Raw genomic sequence first — 17,739 nt, forward strand, 5'->3', positions numbered from 1 at the left:
CCTGGCTGAAACTGCACTGGTTACCTGGCTACCCCTCTGATCTCGGGCCACCTGCACTGCCCCCTGGCAGCCCTTGCATTCAGGAGCTGTTTCTGTATCGCTACAGTCCCACTGCCTGCACTTGACGCCTGATGTCTGCACTTACCCTTGCACTTGCCACCAGCTGGCCGCACTTACCCTTGCACTTGCCACCAGCTGGCCGCACTTACCCTTGCACTTGCCACCAGCTGGCCGCCCCTTTTGCTTTTTGTGTTTATTCCATTTCTTTTTTACTGTCGATCCCATGTACTGCACTTCCCCCCCCCCCCTTCCCTTCCCCTGCACTTGTGGGATCTCAATGTCACTTGGCTTATTAGGATCGTTGTCTGTCTCCCCTTGTTCTCCCCCCCCCCCTTGTGTATAGGCGCGTTATAAATGCCATGTCATGTGTCGAATTTGCTAATCATTATTTATAATAGTTAATATATCATTAATACATGTTGATAAAACCAAGAAATGAAATGGCGCGAGAGCCTGGTTTCCAAACCATTAAATATTACTAAACGCATTACTTGAAAACATTTAGATCATTTTTCATAAGTATTTAATTTAAAATGCATATTCTTAATACATACTTGGAAAAATATACATGTTTACTTTTCTTCATTAAAAAGGACTTTTTAATATGTTTTTTTATGAACAGGCAATGAATCGGGTCACTACCAACGCACTCTGGCTCCATCTTGCACTGTGCCCTGGTGGAAGGGATCTGGCACACTTGATAATTACCAGGCCGTGAAGGTGACGGTGATCTGCAAGAACCTCGCCCGGACCTTCCGCTTCCGTAGCCTTTCACTGGCCGTGTAGCTCCCCATCTTCTTCCTCAGGAGGGCGGTCACTGGCGAGAAGAAAAATCTCATGCTTACCCTCCATCTCCCCATCTGACCCGCCATCTCCACCTCCCCATCCGATGCTCCATCTGACCCTCCACCTCCCCATCCGATGCTCTATCTGACCCTCCACCCCCCATCTCCCCATCTCACCCTCCTCTCGCCATCTGACCCTCCTCTCGCCATCTGACCCTCCTCTCGCCATCTGACCCACCATCTCCCCATCTGACCCCCCATCTGACCCTCCACCTCCCCATCTGACCCGCCATCTCCCCCGCCATCTCCCCCATCTGACCCTCATCTCCCCCATCTGACCCTCATCTCCCCCATCTGACCCTCATCTCCCCCATCTGACCCTCCACCTCCCCCTCCATCTCCCCCATCTGACCCTCCATCTCCCACATCTGACACTCCATCTCCCCCTCCATCTCCACCATATGACACTCCATCTCCCCCATCTGACCCGCCATCTCCACCATATGACACTCCATCTCCCCCATCTGACCCGCCATCTCCCCCATCTGACCCGCCATCTCCACCATCTGACCCGCCATCTCCCCCATCTGACCCGCCATCTCCCCCATCTGACCCGCCATCTCCCCCATCTGACCCGCCATCTCCCCCATCTGACCCTCCACCTCCCCTCCATCTCCCCCATCTGACCCTCCATCTCCCCCATCTGACCCTCCACATCTGACCCCCCCCACTTCCCCATCTGACCCTCCACATCTGACCCTCCACCTCCCCCTCCATCTCCCCGATCTGACCCTCCATCTCCCCCATCTGACCCTCCACCTCCCCCATCTGACCCTCCACCTCCCCCTCCATCTCCCCCATATGACCCCCCCATCTTCCCATCTGACCCCCCATCTGACCCCCCCACTTCACCATCTGACACTCCACCTCCCCCTCCCCCATCTGACCCGCCATCTCCCCCATCTGACCCTCCACCTCCCCCTCCATCTCCATCTCCCCCATCTGACCCCCCATCTCTCCATCTGACCCCCCCACTTCACCATCTGACACTCCACCTCCCCCTCCCCCATCTGACCCGCCATCTCCCCCATCTGACCCTCCACCTCCCCCTCCATCTCCATCTCCCCCATCTGACCCCCCATCTCTCCATCTGACCCCCATCTCACCCCCATCTGACTTCCCCATCTGACCCTCCACATCTGACCCTCCACCTCCACATCTGACACTCCACCTCCCCCTCCATCTCCCCCATCTGACCCTCCATCTCCCCCATCTGACCCGCCATCTCCCCCATCTGACCCGCCATCTCCCCCATCTGACCCGCCATCTCCCCCATCTGACCCCTCCATCTCTCCATCTCCCCATCTGACCCCTCCATCTCTCCATCTCCCCATCTGACCCCTCCATCTCTCCATCTCCCCATCTGACCCCCCATCTGACCCCCCCATCTGACCCCCCCCATCTGACCCTGCATCTCCCCATCTGACCCTGCATCTCCCCCATCTGACCCGCCCATCTGACCCCCCCACTTCCCCATCTGACCCGCCATCTCCCCCATCTGACCCGCCATCTGACCCTCCATCTCCCCCTCTGACCCTGCATCTCCCCCATCTGACCCTGCATCTCCCCCATCTGACCCTGCATCTCCCCCATCTGACCCTGCATCTCCCCCATCTGACCCTGCATCTCCCCCATCTGACCCTGCATCTCCCCCATCTGACCCTGCATCTCTCCATCTCCCCCATCTGACCCTCCATCTCTCCATCTCCCCCATCTGACCCTCCATCTCTCCATCTCCCCCATCTGACCCTCCACCTCCCCATCCATCTCCCCCATCTGACCCCCCATCTGACTCCCCATCTCTCCATCTGACCCCCATCTCCCCATCTCACCCCCCATCTCCCCATCTCACCCCCCATCTCCCCATCTGACCCCCCATCTGACCCTCCACATCTGACCCTCCACCTCCCCATCTGACCCTCCACCTCCCCCTCCGTCTCCCCCATCTGACCCTCCACCTCCCCCATCTGACCCTCCACCTCCCCCATCTGACCCCCCCATCTGACCCCCCCACTTCCCCATCTGACCCTCCACATCTGACCCTCCACCTCCCCCTCCATCTCCCCCATCTGACCCGCCATCTCCCCCATCTGACCCGCCATCTCCCCCATCTGACCCGCCCATCTCCCCATCTGACCCGCCCATCTCCCCCATCTGACCCTCCCATCTCCCCCATCTGACCCTCCCATCTCCCCCATCTGACCCTCCCATCTCCCCCATCTGACCCCCCCCATCTCCCCATCTGACCCCCCATCTCCCCATCTGACCCTCCATCTCCCCATCTGACCCCCCCATCTCCCCATCTGACCCCCATCTGACCCTCCATCTCCCCCATCTGACCCTCCACCTCCATCTCCCCCCCATCTGACCCTCCACCTCCCCCTCCATCTGACCCTCCACCTCCCCCTCCATCTCCCCCTTCTGACCCCCCCATCTGACCCCCCCATCTGACCCCCCCCACTTCCCCATCTGACCCTCCACATCTGACACTCCACCTCCCCCTCCATCTCCCCCATCTGACCCTCCACCTCCCCCATCTGACCCTCCACCTCCCCCTCAATCTCCCCCATCTGACCCGCCATCTCCCCCATCTGACCCGCCATCTCCCCCATCTGACCCGCCATCTCCCCCATCTGACCCGCCATCTCCCCCATTTGACCCGCCATCTCCCCCATCTGACCCGCCATCTCCCCCATCTGACCCGCCATCTCCCCCATCTGACCCCCCCCCATCTCCCCCATCTGACCCCCCCCCCATCTCCCCATCTGACCCCCCCCCATCTCCCCATCTGACCCCCCCATCTGACCCCGCCCACTTCCACATCTGACCCTCCACCTCCCCATCCGACACTCCACCTCCCCCTCCTTCTCTCCCATCCGACCCGCCATCTCCCCCATCCGACCCGCCATCTCCCCCATCCGACCCGCCATCTCCCCCATCCGACCCTCCATCTCCCCCATCCGACCCTCCATCTCCCCCATCCGACCCTCCATCTCCCCCATCTGACCCCCCCCCCCATCTGACCCCCCCCCCATCTGACCCCCCCCAATCTGACCCCCCCATCTGACCCCCCCCCACTTCCCCATCTGACCCCGCCCACTTCCCCATCTGACCCTCCACATCTGACACTCCACCTCCCCCTCCATCTCCCCCATCTGACCCTCCATCTCCCCCATCTCCCCCATCTGACCCGCCATCTCCCCCATCTGACCCTGCATCTCCCCCATCTGACCCTGCATCTCCCCATCTGACCCTGCATCTCCCCCATCTGACCCTGCATCTCCCCCATCTGACCCTGCATCCCCCTCCATCTGACCCTGCATCTGACCCCCCATCTGACCCCCCCATCTGACCCCCCCACTTCCCCATCTGACACTCCACCTCCCCCGCCATCTCCCCCATCTGACCCGCCATCTCCCCCATCTGACCCGCCATCTGACCCTGCATCTCCCCCATCTGACCCTGCATCTCCCCCATCTGACCCTGCATCTCCCCCATCTGACCCTGCATCTCCCCCATCTGACCCTCCATCTCCCCCATCTGACCCTGCATCTGCCCATCTGACCCTGCATCTCCCCCATCTGACCCTCCATCTCTCCATCTCCCCCATCTGACCCTCCACCTCCCCATCCATCTCCCCCATCTGACCCCCCATCTCTCCATCTGACCCCCATCTCCCCATCTCACCCCCCATCTCCCCATCTCACCCCCCATCTGACCCCCCCCACTTCCCCATCTGACCCTCCACCTCCCCATCTGACACTCCACCTCCCCCTCCATCTCCCCCATCTGACCCGCCATCACCCCATCTGACCCGCCATCACCCCATCTGACCCGCCATCTCCCCCATCTGACCCCCCATCTGACCCCCCCCCCATCTCCCCATCTGACCCTCCATCTCCCCATCTGACCCCCCCATCTGACCCCCCCCCCCCCATCTCCCCATCTGACCCTCCATCTCCCCATCTGACCCCCCCATCTCCCCATCTGACCCCCCCCATCTCCCCATCTGACCCCCCCTCCCCATCTGACCCCCCCATCTCCCCATCTGACCCCCATCTGAACCCCCCATCTGACCCCGCCCACTTCCACATCTGACCCTCCACCTCCCCATCTGACACTCCACCTCCCCATCTGACACTCCACCTCCCACGCCATCTCCCCCATCTGACACGCCATCTCCCCCATCTGACACGCCATCTCCCCCATCTGACACGCCATCTCCCCCATCTGACACGCCATCTCCCCCATCTGACCCGCCATCTGACCCTCCATCTCCTCCATCTGACCCTCCATCTCCCCCATCTGACCCTCCATCTCCCCCATCTGACCCTCCATCTCCCCCATCTGACCCTGCATCTCCCCCATCTGACCCTGCATCTCCCCCATCTGACCCTGCATCTCCCCCATCTGACCCTCCACCTCCCCATCTGACCGTCCACCTCCCCCATCTGACCCTCCACCTCCCCCATCTGACCCTCCACCTCCCCCATCTGACCCTCCACCTCCCCCATCTGACCCTGCATCTCCCCCATCTCACCCTCCACCTCCCCCATCTCACCCTCCACCTCCCCCATCTCACCCTCCACCTCCCCCATCTGACCCTCCTCTCCCCCATCTGACCCTCCTCTCCCCCATCTGACCCTCCTCTCCCCCATCTGACCCTCCTCTCCCCCATCTGACCCTCCACCCCCCCCCAATAGTCACTCTGGTGGCCTTCCTTTAAGCTCTGTGGTGTGTGTGGAACGTAGGTAAGTACATGGGACAGCAAGGACAGACCACTAACCTGCACAGAAGGCTCTGGCCAGTAGCATTGGGTTCCCCAACAACGCCAGAAGCAGCGGCACGTAGGTCACAACTTCATGGAAGAGAACCAGGCCATGGAGAGAGTCGCACCTGAAAGACACAAGAGGTTCAGACGCCCGCGTAAGATCAAGGGAGCTTAGGAAAAGGGGGGTCAAGAAACAGCGAACGATATGCAGACAAAACCGCTTCAGCCATTTCTCCTAAACCTACAGCAATGTTGGGAGCTCTCTGGACAAGAGGGTTCCAATGTCGCAAAGCTTTTGAGTGATGAAAGTACACAGTAGGTGCACATCTAGTATTTGAACAAAGGCCATCGGGATAAGGTAGGCGCAGGGCGAGCCCTCAGACCCAGAATTCTGTTCACTTTCAGTATATGCTGCGTGGCAATTGCAAACTAAAAATATTCTGGGGCTCCAGGCTAACATGAGACCAGGACAACTAAGTAACGCGAGTCCAGAAAAACCCCCCCCATTCATTCATTCATTCATTCAGCCAGCCAGCCATTGTTGACCTGCAGGCTTGTTGGACAAGATTAAGCAGAGGGCTAGCTTGAGGGCTAGGCGGCAACTTTTCAAGCTTTCTGAATCCACAATAGGGGAGACAAACCTCAAAGAAAATATTTACTGAAGAATAAAACACAGATCAACTCTTGAATGAGATGTGGGTACGTCAGCTGACCAAAATTATAAGTGAACTTGTGTCTCCACAAAAAATAGACAGGAGCTGAAAAGGTAAACGCCACATGTGCCAGTGGTGCAGAAGAACCGAGTTTCCTGGAAAGCCCTTCAGATAGAGGCGGAACACGCATGTCAGAACATGGAGTGGGATTACCAGCAGGCAACTGTTAGGAGTTTTGACACCATTACTTGTCAAGATGAGTATTGGTCCATCTAACAGGAGAAAGAGTGGGGGGCACAATTCTCTTACCTTCTTGCCCACGTCACCCGGTTACCCTTAGGTTTCCAGCCTCCTAGAGGAGTACAGCTGCCATACTCTTCCTCCAAGCATTCGTGGGCAGTGGGTAATGGGCAGCCTCTGGGAGAGGGAGTGAGGGTGCCCCGCTGCCTCAGAGATCCATTTCCTTGAGTGGTGGCACCTGTTCAGTAGATCTTTTGCCTCGATCTTCACTAATGCCACGTATTCTGCAAGCACGCCACCGCGAGGGTCACGTTGCCCCCTCTACTTTGCAACATGCCCCTCGACCCTGTGAACATTGCTGGAATGCCCAATGTGTTCTGCTCCCAGCTTCCTTCTGTGCAAGTGAGAAGTTCTTGGCATATGCCCACAGCCTTTTACTTCAAATAGCCCTAGCTGTCCCGTGGGGAGGGAGCTAGATTCAAGAATCAAGACCGCCAGGTAGGTCAACAGCGGTCAACATGGAAAAGTTAGACTTGAAACAAGAAGATCACCTTGTAGGTTTAAGCGGCGTGACGCACATTGTGTTAATTTACTCCTAGACTGACCTCCTCGCCACGTGCGTCTGATCTTGGTGCGATCTTGCAAAGAACTCGGTTCTTAACCTGAAACATATCCTTGGAATGGCTCATCTCTTATTGAACTGAGGAAGAACGAATCTTCACAGCTGTTCCGAGGCCCAGGACTGGGAAACCAATGTAAATAAAAATATCCCCATCAATGGATCAATGGCCTGCAGAAGAGCACCCTTGGAAACATTGGAAAAGACCTTCTATACTGCTCGATAACAAATTGGGAAAGTTCAGGTATTTGGTGACATTTGCTATGACTGCATCGCCAAGTTTGCTGACCTGTATAGTAAACCGAATTGGAGGTTTAAAAAGAAATACACTATATTTGCAACAGTGACAGAAAAGTGAAGGACTATCCTTGGAGAAATGGCCCACAGGACTGGATTTATATGTGTACGATCCTTTAAACAAAACAGCCTTCCCTGCTAAAGAATGGATCGAGGCAACTTGAACACATTTTCTCTCTTTACATGGTTGAACAAACCAGTCTCACACGAGCATCTCCAGTGTGGTTTTTAGGTCGTCACTGTTGACGTTCCACACACTCAGAAAACATGCAAATGAAGACGATGCGTGGGGGGAGTTGGGTAATAGAGACGAGTTTACAGGAGCCGGATTAGGGGGAAGGGAACAGAGAAGAATGTTTCATTAGGCTTCTTTTTAACAAAGGTACATTTAGGATTTGCGACGTGAATGGACAATATTGTGGCCGCGGTCACTGATGACACTATGGGTTCTTTGGAATATCTGGTTTCTGTAATATTTGGATGAAGATTCACAAACTGTATTGAGACTAAAGAAGGGACTAGCTGCGACAGCATGGTCCATATTCAAGGTGCGCTAGCTAAAAGAGGACCGATATTTGGTTTCTTTTGCTAGGAGAAACTCAGGACTCGTCAGATTCACTTCTTGAGAGGGGATGTGGACCAGTTCCAGCTGCGTAGGCTAGGAGACAGCGTAGGATGTCCAGTAGCAGGGAGAGAAAGCAGGTATTTGCTGTCTTCTAGGCGCAAGGAGGCACACCTTTCCATTACCGTGGCATGAAGAGGGCATATGGATTGCATTCAGGTTCAATAGTTGGGAAAACATTCAGATATATTTTGGTCCCCAAAGTTACCCTTCTTTAATGTTCTGAATATGGGGTTGCGGTCAGTATAAATGCAAGTATCCAAGGTTTTTGCTTCAACTTTTTATTGTGAATGTTTAGAAATAGCACTATTTCTCATTAGTCCAGCGTAATCATTAGCGTCCCAAGGCAGATGTCAGCCTCTGGTCTACGCTAGGAGGTGTAGGACTCCCTGGTGGCTTCCGCTGCTTCCGCCTTCCCACTTGGCGGCGCAGTTCTGATACTCCAGATGTTTTAGGCCTCTTACACCTTCTCAGTTGGCGGCGCAGTTCTGATACTCCAGATGTTTTAGGCTTCTTCCGCCCTCTCAGTTGGCGGCGCAGTTCTGATACTCCAGATGTTTTAGGCCTCTTCCGCCTTTTCAGTTGGTGGCGCAGTTCTGATACTCCAGATGTTTTAGGCCTCTTCCGCCTTCTCAGTTGGCGGCGCAGTTCTGATACTCCAGATGTTTTAGGCCTCTTCCGCCTTTTCAGTTGGCGGCGCAGTTCTGATACTCCAGATGTTTTAGGCCTCTTCCGCCTTTTCAGTTGGCGGCGCAGTTCTGATACTCCAGATGTTTTAGGCCTCTTCCGCCTTCTCAGTTGGCGGCGCAGTTCTGATACTCCAGATGTTTTAGGCCTCTTCCGCCTTCTCAGTTGGCGGCGCAGTTCTGATACTCCAGATGTTTTAGGCCTCTTCCGCCTTCTCAGTTGGCGGCACAGTTCTGATACTCCAGATGTTTTAGGCTTCTTCTACCTTCTCAGTTGGCAGCGCAGTTCTGATACTCCAGATGTTTTAGGCTTCTTCTACCTTCTCAGTTGGCAGCGCAGTTCTGATACTCCTGATGTTTTAGGCGTCTTCTACCTTCTCAGTTGGCAGCGCAGTTCTGATACTCCTGATGTTTCTTAGGCTCCTTAAGTTATGTCTTAGGATGCGGATTAGGTGTGAGACTCCACGGTCTCAATGTCTTTTTCAGCCCATCTAATAATGCCGGGAATGAGCGAGACACCAGTGGTCTCAATATTTCTCTCCTCTTCAGGGTGGTGAGTTGGCGTAAGACTCTAGGCATCTCAATGGGCAGATTGTACCTCCTCTTGAAGGCCCCAACATGGATAAGCACTTCCCAAACCCTAAAGGAGGACCTGCAAACTGGTCTGATATTTTATATCAGGAGCAGCCACCTGCTGGCCCTACACACCATCATGGGCAATTAACCCTTTGAACAGCGCATTTCCGCACTGTATGCACCGTTACCTGTAGATAAATGCATCTCGTCATTGTCTCCCCTATATCTACAGTTTGCTACAACTATGGGACTAGCACCCTCATGCTTTGGTCTCGCTGATATAAATGTCAAAATAAATAAATATAGCTAGGAGTCTCCCCCATCTCCTAGCCTCCCTCCTCTCTGCCTAGACTTGGCTTCCCGCTAACTTTATAATTCTTTTGTCTGCTCCAAGGGCGTTGAAGAAGGAAGCTGATACAGAGTGATATGTTGGTTGCTATAAACATTTATTAATAGTAAAAGAAACCCTCACTAGTCCCATCTCTAGGAGGGGTTTCCCTGCCTCAAACTAATATTAAAGGGTCTGTCAGAATGTCCATCAAAAGCAAACTCAACCCTCCTGTATCACAACCTACTGCCATCCCTTCCACTACAGCTAAAGAACAATAGAATTCAGCAGAAAGTTCCTTCTCCAAGACTTCCCTTCCCCTGCTGTTTGAGAGTGCTTTTCTGTAGTTTCAAACTTCAGCCAGTGGGTGGAAGGACTCCCAAGTCCTTCTCTGGGTGCCAGTGGACTTCGCTTTGCCACGCATGAGGAAATTGTTACGCTGGCGTTAGGGTCCCAGGCCCTTCTATGGTCATCAGTGGGTTCATCCCCGACACGGTTGTGATGATTTCCTGAGATGCTCATTTCCCTCATCTGGGGGTCCCAGACTCTTCTCTGTTGGTCAGTGGGCTTCTCTCTGCCACTGCTACGAGGAAGATTAGGTTGGATGCCCAGTTGACTCTTCTTGGGCTTGGCAGCCGAGGTAGAGTTGCCTGAGCCTGTCTCGCGTGTAGCCCAGTGTCCCCTCTGGGTCTGTCATACAAACAGTTACCTTCAATGGGGCTTTGGTTCGTCACTGGGGCTTCCTGCCACTGAGGGTTTTCCATCCAGCTTTCTCTCCTCTGCTCTCGCTGCAACACGGCATCTCAGCATGCAGCTCTGCCTCTCCTAAGCTTCATACATGGGTCCACTACAGCAGCAAGCTCAGAGGACTCCCTCAGCGGTTCACCGGCATCCTCAGCTCTTCTCTTCCTCCGCTCTCCCATCAGGATTCGATACTCACGCAGTGGACAGTGTCTACACCTCTTACCTCCCCCAGCTGAGCTTCACAACTTCTTTAGTCCGTCCCCTTTTTTATACATTGTAACCAGTCACTCCCTGGTGGACTGTCAAAGTCCTTTGCTTCTTTTGACACCTTGATCTTTACACCTTCTCTGGGCAACCTCGTATCAGTACTAGCACAGCCAGTAATCTTCATGTCTTCTTCGTCCTGGTACTTTCTGTTTTGGCTGTATCCAATGTGCTATAGTAATACATTGGTCTACTCTCAAGGAAGTCGTTTGGAATGTGGAGTTGGGGGGGCTATGCTGTGGTGTGATGTTCAACGGGCTGTACCTCAGGTGGTCATTCTTGTCTCCAGAGGGGGAGTCGCCCTCATGAGGGATTCCTGCATTAAACCACCCCTAAAGGGTAGGGGGTGGGGTACTGAGTATAGGCCGCACCTCCCTGGCCTCCTGGGAAAGGGATCCCCCCCCCCCAGGGAGAAGTGACAATACCTGGTGAATCGTCACACTGCCCATGGGCTCCTAGGAGCCTAGGCCAAGTGTAGGGCTTCTGAGAATGACCTCCAAAGTACACACAGAGACTGGGAGGGGTCAAAAGCCTGTTGCCATCTTGAACTGCATTACACTCTGCACGTGGTCCACCCCTACCTAAGGCATGGTCAAACTAGGAGTGTAGCACAAAGTCCAGCTGCGCAACCTCGCTGAGCTACTCTGGTGGTCTGCCATTTGCTCCAGGTCAGCATGTGGGTTTCAGTGAACATTCATTGTAACCGCATGCACGCAGCAATTCTTTGTTGGGAAGGTGAGCGGGGGGGGGGGCGCTGATGGTGGTGAGAATTTCATCATAAGATCTATGCAAAAAGTCACCTCCAATTTTCTGAATCTCATGTCTTCCTCGTCCTCACATCCCATGTGGCTCGAGGGTCTCTAACATGTGCAGCGCAGAAGCTGGAGGGGTGCCTGAAGAAAGGGTTTACAGATTTAACACAGGTGATTGGTCACGCAGAAGAGCGACAAGGAGGTCAGAGGCCAATGAGGGTGATCTAATGGCTGCCTGGTTCTGCTCCAGCAGGTGCAGCAACAGATGAAGGATCCAGGTTCAGAGAATGGCAACCTCTGGCTCATTTGTTGGCAAGCTACGTTGTTCGGGTTGTAAAGGTCATGCAAGTCACTGTGGTCAGCGCCAGAGCAACTTAAATGCAACCCCATCTTCAGAGAGGTCACTACAAGGCTGAGGACAAAGGCCAACCAGGGGGTATATTGACGAACCCCATGAATGGTCAAGGCAGAGATGATGTTATGCAACAACAAAATCCAAGCTCCAAAAGGTGGATTGGAAGGCACTACCAGAATGCAACTTCCCTCAAAGGGCTAGAGCATTGAGCAGGACCTTCTTGGCGCTCTGCAAACCAAGCACTGCTTCCCGGTGGAAAGTCAGGTTTACTCATTGGGCAGTCAAGCATCGCTGGAAGAATGTACTGTCAAGCACTCAGTGGGCAGTGGCAGCCGGGTGCACTCTGCCCACAAGTCGGCCATCAGGGGAACCGTGTTGCCCTCTGATGTATACAAGAATCTGCACTCAACTCTCTGCCTGCACATACAAGTGTGGCACTCCTGGCAGCGGGAGGAATGGGATGGGTTTGGGAGCCTCCATCAAGGTACCACACTGGGGAATCAGCTGGAGCAGGCCTCATGGATGGCCCAATAGCAGGACTTATTCACCATTTCTCCTGGTACTCCAAGGACTGCTTCAATGTCAGCTGCCACAGCGCTACAGAAAACACACAGACTGTGATCTCTGCGGATACCACTATAAAAGGATGGCACCCCTGCTGCCCTGCCAAGTCATACAATCCTGAGCTGAGCACGATGGGATGGAGGGCTTGCCCGTGCATTCGACAGTGGTCATGGTGTGCAAGCAAGACCTTCCATGGGAGCCACCTTTCTGCTTCTGCCAGCTTACACACATGGCAGGATTCTGGTCATAGACCAGACCTTCCAGCAATTACTGCTCCCAATTCTTCACTCTGTTGAGTGGACTTTGCCACCTGGCCCTGCCATCCTTCCTGCCCCACGCTCATCCGCCATGGAGGTCCACCAGGTTCAGGAGGCCACCAAGCTTCAACAAACATGCTTTCTGTGCATAGCTACCCATCATTAGTAGTGGTGTGTAGCTCACCCGCGCAGCTGCATGGAAAGGACTAGAATCTCCTTGCAGTAACAAGCAAGGGAGATGGAAGCGGGAAAGAAATGTGGCGCTGCCAATGAGCCCAGGCCCTTCCCCCGGAAACAGAGCAAGTATTTTGCCTCCCTAGAGACAGGATCCTTCTACCGCAGCCACCTCCAGAGAGCAGCGCTTTTCATGTACAACCATACCATCCTCAAGGCTATTAACACAATAGCGCCTCTCAAACTACATACATCTAAAACTTGAGCTCACCTCAATAATTGGTACACCACCCCACTTCAAGTCACATAGGAAATTGAAGAGAACTTCCGGGTCTCTATGGCGGTGTAACCCATCTATAGCAAGGACAATTTCATTACAGCCTCGTTCAACTACAAGATAACCGTTGTCCAAGCAAAAAAGACAACTATAATGACGTATAATGAAAGCCAAATCCAAACTAAGGAACTGTTTAACATCTTGAAAGAGTTGGAAACACCGGCCCCTCCCCCAGATATCTGTACCAAAAATTCTCTGTGGTGCACCAACGTACAGAACGCACTCAAAGACAAAAATCGCCTTGCTCAAAAGCAAAATAGAGGACAAGAAAATTCGTATTACTAATGCCGATCAAACACAGTACCCAGCATCCTCTACTAGGAACACCCAGCCCCAATTTACCTTCACTCCCCTCTCTATCAAAGAGGTTGAAACCATCATCCTAAAATTGAAACCGTCAAACCGTCAGGGTGCCTGTCCCACTACTCTCATCAAGGGGGCCGCTAAGGAACTGGCCTCCTTTATCACAACTGTCATCAACGTTTCATTCAAATCCCTCATAGTACCCAACAATCTTATAGAGGTGTGGGTACTCCGGCTTCTAAAAAAGACCCAAATCCAAACCATGAAAGATAAGGGAAAACTTGCCCTATGCCTTCTCGATCTGTCAGCGGCATTTGATTTGGTGAACCATAAAACCTCAAGCAAACACCCATCTTCTGCCGCACACTTCTCTGACCAAGCAAACGCGTGGATTGAATCATTCCTGAACGATAGATCCATGAGAGTCTTTGCACCCTCAGAATCAGCCTCACCCACCCCAGTAACCTGCGGTGTCCCTCAGGGGTCTTGTGTGTCTCCTACTCTCTACAATGTATTCACCAAACCACTTTTTGATGATCTTGACTATCTGGGTGTCACTTACACGAATTATGCGGATGACACTCAGATACTCTTCCCTATCACTGGTGATTACACTGTAGACAGTAAGACGCTCAATGTCGTTTACCTCATTATACAAACTTGGATGGCGAAGCATGGGCTCTGTCTTAACGACGATAGGACAGAGCTGCTCCTACTCGGCTCACCAGCTAACCTGAACAAACTGGACGTGCTATTCACCTCCTTAATATTGACAGCAATAGAATTAAAGTCTCCAAAGTTGTGAAAAATCTGGGAATTTACATTGATTCCTCCTCAACCCTAACAAGACAAACCAATGCCTTAGCCTCCTCTTCCTCCGCTCACACCCGTAAGCTCATCACAGCTCGACAACCGCAACTGCATCACAATAGCAAGAGCACTTGCTCTATCCAATGAGCTCCATCTTGGCACTTCACAACAAAACCTCAATAAAATACAGGTTATGCTAAATGACGCCATCAGGGCAGCATAAAACTTCCCTAGTGTGAAAGCAAAAGGAAATATCGAGGCCGAGTACCCCAAAAGGAAATACACCAAATACAGGCTTATAAAGATTCACAGATCTTTATTCTAATACTGTACAGTTACAAAGAAACAAAATCAGATACAGATAGCTAGCTGGCCCTCAGTACATCACAGCGAATACCAGCCCTTTCGGTGAGAGGAGTGAGAGGTACAGGACGTCTAAACAGTTGCGCATTTTATACATTTTCGATAATAATCTCCAGCCCCTCTGCAAGTTAATAATCCATGTTCTAGAGTTCCGGCCGAGTTCACTTCTGGCTTGTCGAACTATATGTATAAGGATCATCCTCAGTTTACATGTGAACAAGTCACAATGGCAATAGTGTATTCTCGGATTTAACACCAAGCCTTAACACATGTCCTTTTCAATGCAGTTCAGCTGGTGTCCACGTTCAATATTTGTTCTACATTGTGGTTGATGTATGTCCGTGGATCAGATTTATTGGTGCAGACAATCCTCTGTCTTTAAATCAGGCATGGGACAAGGTCTCTTCACTCAACCCAAACATTCGGCCAACGGACAGTTCACACATTAACTTTCGTACAAGGTTCAGGACGGCTCAGTTACAAGCGGGAAACACTGTCCACCATTTTAGACACAGAGTTACATTGAAATGGAAATCAATATGGCGGATGGACCTAAAATGGCGGCTAAGTCGATCTAGAATTAAAACTTTGCAACGCGGTTTTCTTCGCAGAGCGACTGGGCTTAGGCCAATATATACAAGAAAGGAGGCATGATACGATATCCCGTTTAACACTAGGACCCAACATATTTCAGAAACTAGATGCACACTAAATTGGCTCAATATTAACCAAAGAATTGCCTTCAAAACACTGTCCCTCACGCACAAGTGCCTATCGAACCAAGCCCACCCCCATCTACCACCACTCATCCAGGCGTCGGTTACAGGAGCTCCCTCCAATGAGCAACATCACTCAGACACCACTCACCCATGCCTCAGCTACAGGAGCTCCCTCCAATGAGCATCATCACTCAGACACCACTCATCCAGGCCTTGGCTACAAGGGCTCTCTCCAATGAGCAACCCCACTCATCCAGGCATCGGTTACAGGAGCTCCCTCCAATAAGCAACCTCACTCAGACACCACTCAACCAGGCCTCACACTCATCCAGACCTCAGTAACAGGACCTCTCTTAAATGAGCAACGTCACTCAGAGAGCATTCATCCAGGCCTCTGTTAAAATGAAAGCCAGCCAACAAATTCACTCTCTAAGCACTGGAGTCCGAACTGATCTGTTCCAATCTGGCTTAAAGATGTTCCTATACAAAGGCCTAATAGTGCTTCTGCTTATTTCCCTGGCATCACTCCCTCTCCTTTTACACGTCTGGTTCTCATCTGAAATCCACACATTCTGGATGCTGGAGCTCTGCCGATATTTCGTGCTACAGCTCCCCCGATTCTTTTATGCAGGGTAGGGCTGATGAGAGTTGAAATGCAAAACATCTGGAGAGCCAAATGTTGCAGACTGCCCATGCCCCCCCGAACCCCGTCCCCCGAGCTTGAGGATCTCCAGCACAGTCTACAAACTATAAGGGTGTCTCCAAATAGTGTCAAGGATGGATGAACACAAAGCAGGGCTTTCATCCGATGTCCAAACCATTTGGAGTTCAGTGGCTAAATCATACAAACCTTAACTCACTCTAAGGTCTTGACACTCCATGGGAGACACTGTTCTACAAAGTAATGTCCAAACGATGTGGCCCACACAAAGTTCCAAAACCTAACTTTAATGAGTCTTCTAGCCTCCCAGCTACCCTAGTCTTTCAACACATGTTCAACCAATAAAGAGCTACTAAAATTGTGATCTCTAGTGTCCAGCCCTAGACTAATCACACAAAATATACAACTTCTCCTGGAAACTCTTTTCCAGACTTCACTCACAGTCTGGACTCTTATTCAGTCTACGTTCACCAGTTCTCCAATAGGTGTCCCGTTCCTCGGTTTCAGGCAGCTTAGTTTAGGCTTTCCCCGAGTCTCTGGTTTACCAGTCTTCACATAACACTCCTTATGTACTCTCTGCGACCTATGGTTTCATCAATGTCATGGTAGGTCTCTCCTAGATTAGGGGTTTCATCAGCTTTCACAGTAAGTCTCTCCCTGATCTCCAGGCAGATATGTCGCTCCTGGCACAGGTCTCTCTTGTCAAGGTGGCACTTCACCTTCAGGCTTCTGGTCCATGGCACAAACATCTACATTGCCTTCGGGCCTGTACCAGAAGCACATCTTGTGGGCAGAGAAGATGCAGCGGTTTAGTCAAGGCATGGACTGTCTCTCCGCATGTAGCCTACTCCCCAAGTATATAAAGATAGTTTGGAAGCGCTTCGGATTCCTTACAAATTCCTCCTTTTCTCTTCTTCTCTTCTCCTCCTATTGCGCTACCTGGGGAACGGCATTTGTTTTGGCCCATCAGATTGGCAGAGGTGGTCGTATTTTAGTTTCAGAATATTGGATTGGTTCCTTGCTCTTACTTCCCGAACAAATACCCAAATTGGTGCCGTGCTCACTCTGCAGGGAGTCATTCCGAGATTTCCCTTCCTTCTGTGTCTACAGATGTGGCTTGCAGCATTGTCACCCTCTTTGTATTGTTCTGGATCCTGAAAGGGCATTGCGCACATACCAGCTCAGACCCTGGCAGCAGTTCTAACCGACTGAGGTTGTCCGAACCATTCCGTTTCTAAGTTTAGGGTCTTCTGGGTTTCTCAAGTGCGGGATTCATGCTTGTATTTCCAAACACTATGCTAGATGTGTTGGGGGTGTTTTTTCATTACCAGCAACAAGTCGAACAGGTTGAGTGCTTTCAAAAACGGAGGCAGTACTAGGCAAGGCGGTCTGAGAGTTCCGCTCTGAATCGTATTCAGATATTCTTGGCATTATTCACTTGGCATTCTGGGACGCAGGGTCGGTAACCTCGTGGTGAGTAGTAGCTAGCCTGTGGGATCCCACTCCCACCCTCTGGGAGGCAAATCAGGTAGCAGCCAGACCAGCCCAGTCTCTAGCAGCTCGGCCTCAGCCCCTTCGACCCGTCAACCAGAAGGGGAGTTCTTGCAACAGCTCTCGCAACCATTTTGATTAGTTGCAGGGATAGTTAAATACAGAAGGTTGCATGCTTTCAAAGCAAGATTCTCCTTCTAAGAACAAAACAGATTTACCATTAAAATGATTTCAGTGGACAAGAGCCT

At 52.3% G+C, this 17,739-nt stretch overlaps 1 protein-coding gene across 3 annotated transcripts in view; it reads right to left on the reverse strand.

Moving 5' to 3' along the window:
• The window catches only part of LOC138481620 (G-protein coupled receptor 143-like), a 232,205-nt gene that overhangs the window by 96,261 nt on the left and 118,205 nt on the right, over positions 1–17,739 (reverse strand). For all 3 annotated transcript variants that reach the window (XM_069613807.1, XM_069613809.1, XM_069613808.1), the window contains 2 exons: positions 5,692–5,801; positions 769–877 (listed from right to left, as the gene is read on the reverse strand). In XM_069613807.1, the coding sequence (XP_069469908.1) occupies positions 769–877; positions 5,692–5,801 (219 nt within the window). The remainder of the gene's footprint in view (positions 1–768; positions 878–5,691; positions 5,802–17,739) is intronic.

The sequence above is a fragment of the Ambystoma mexicanum genome, chromosome 5p (assembly GCF_040938575.1).
Source record: "Ambystoma mexicanum isolate Mex_15411 chromosome 5p, UKY_AmexF1_1, whole genome shotgun sequence".
Classification (NCBI taxonomy): Eukaryota; Metazoa; Chordata; class Amphibia; order Caudata; family Ambystomatidae; genus Ambystoma; species Ambystoma mexicanum.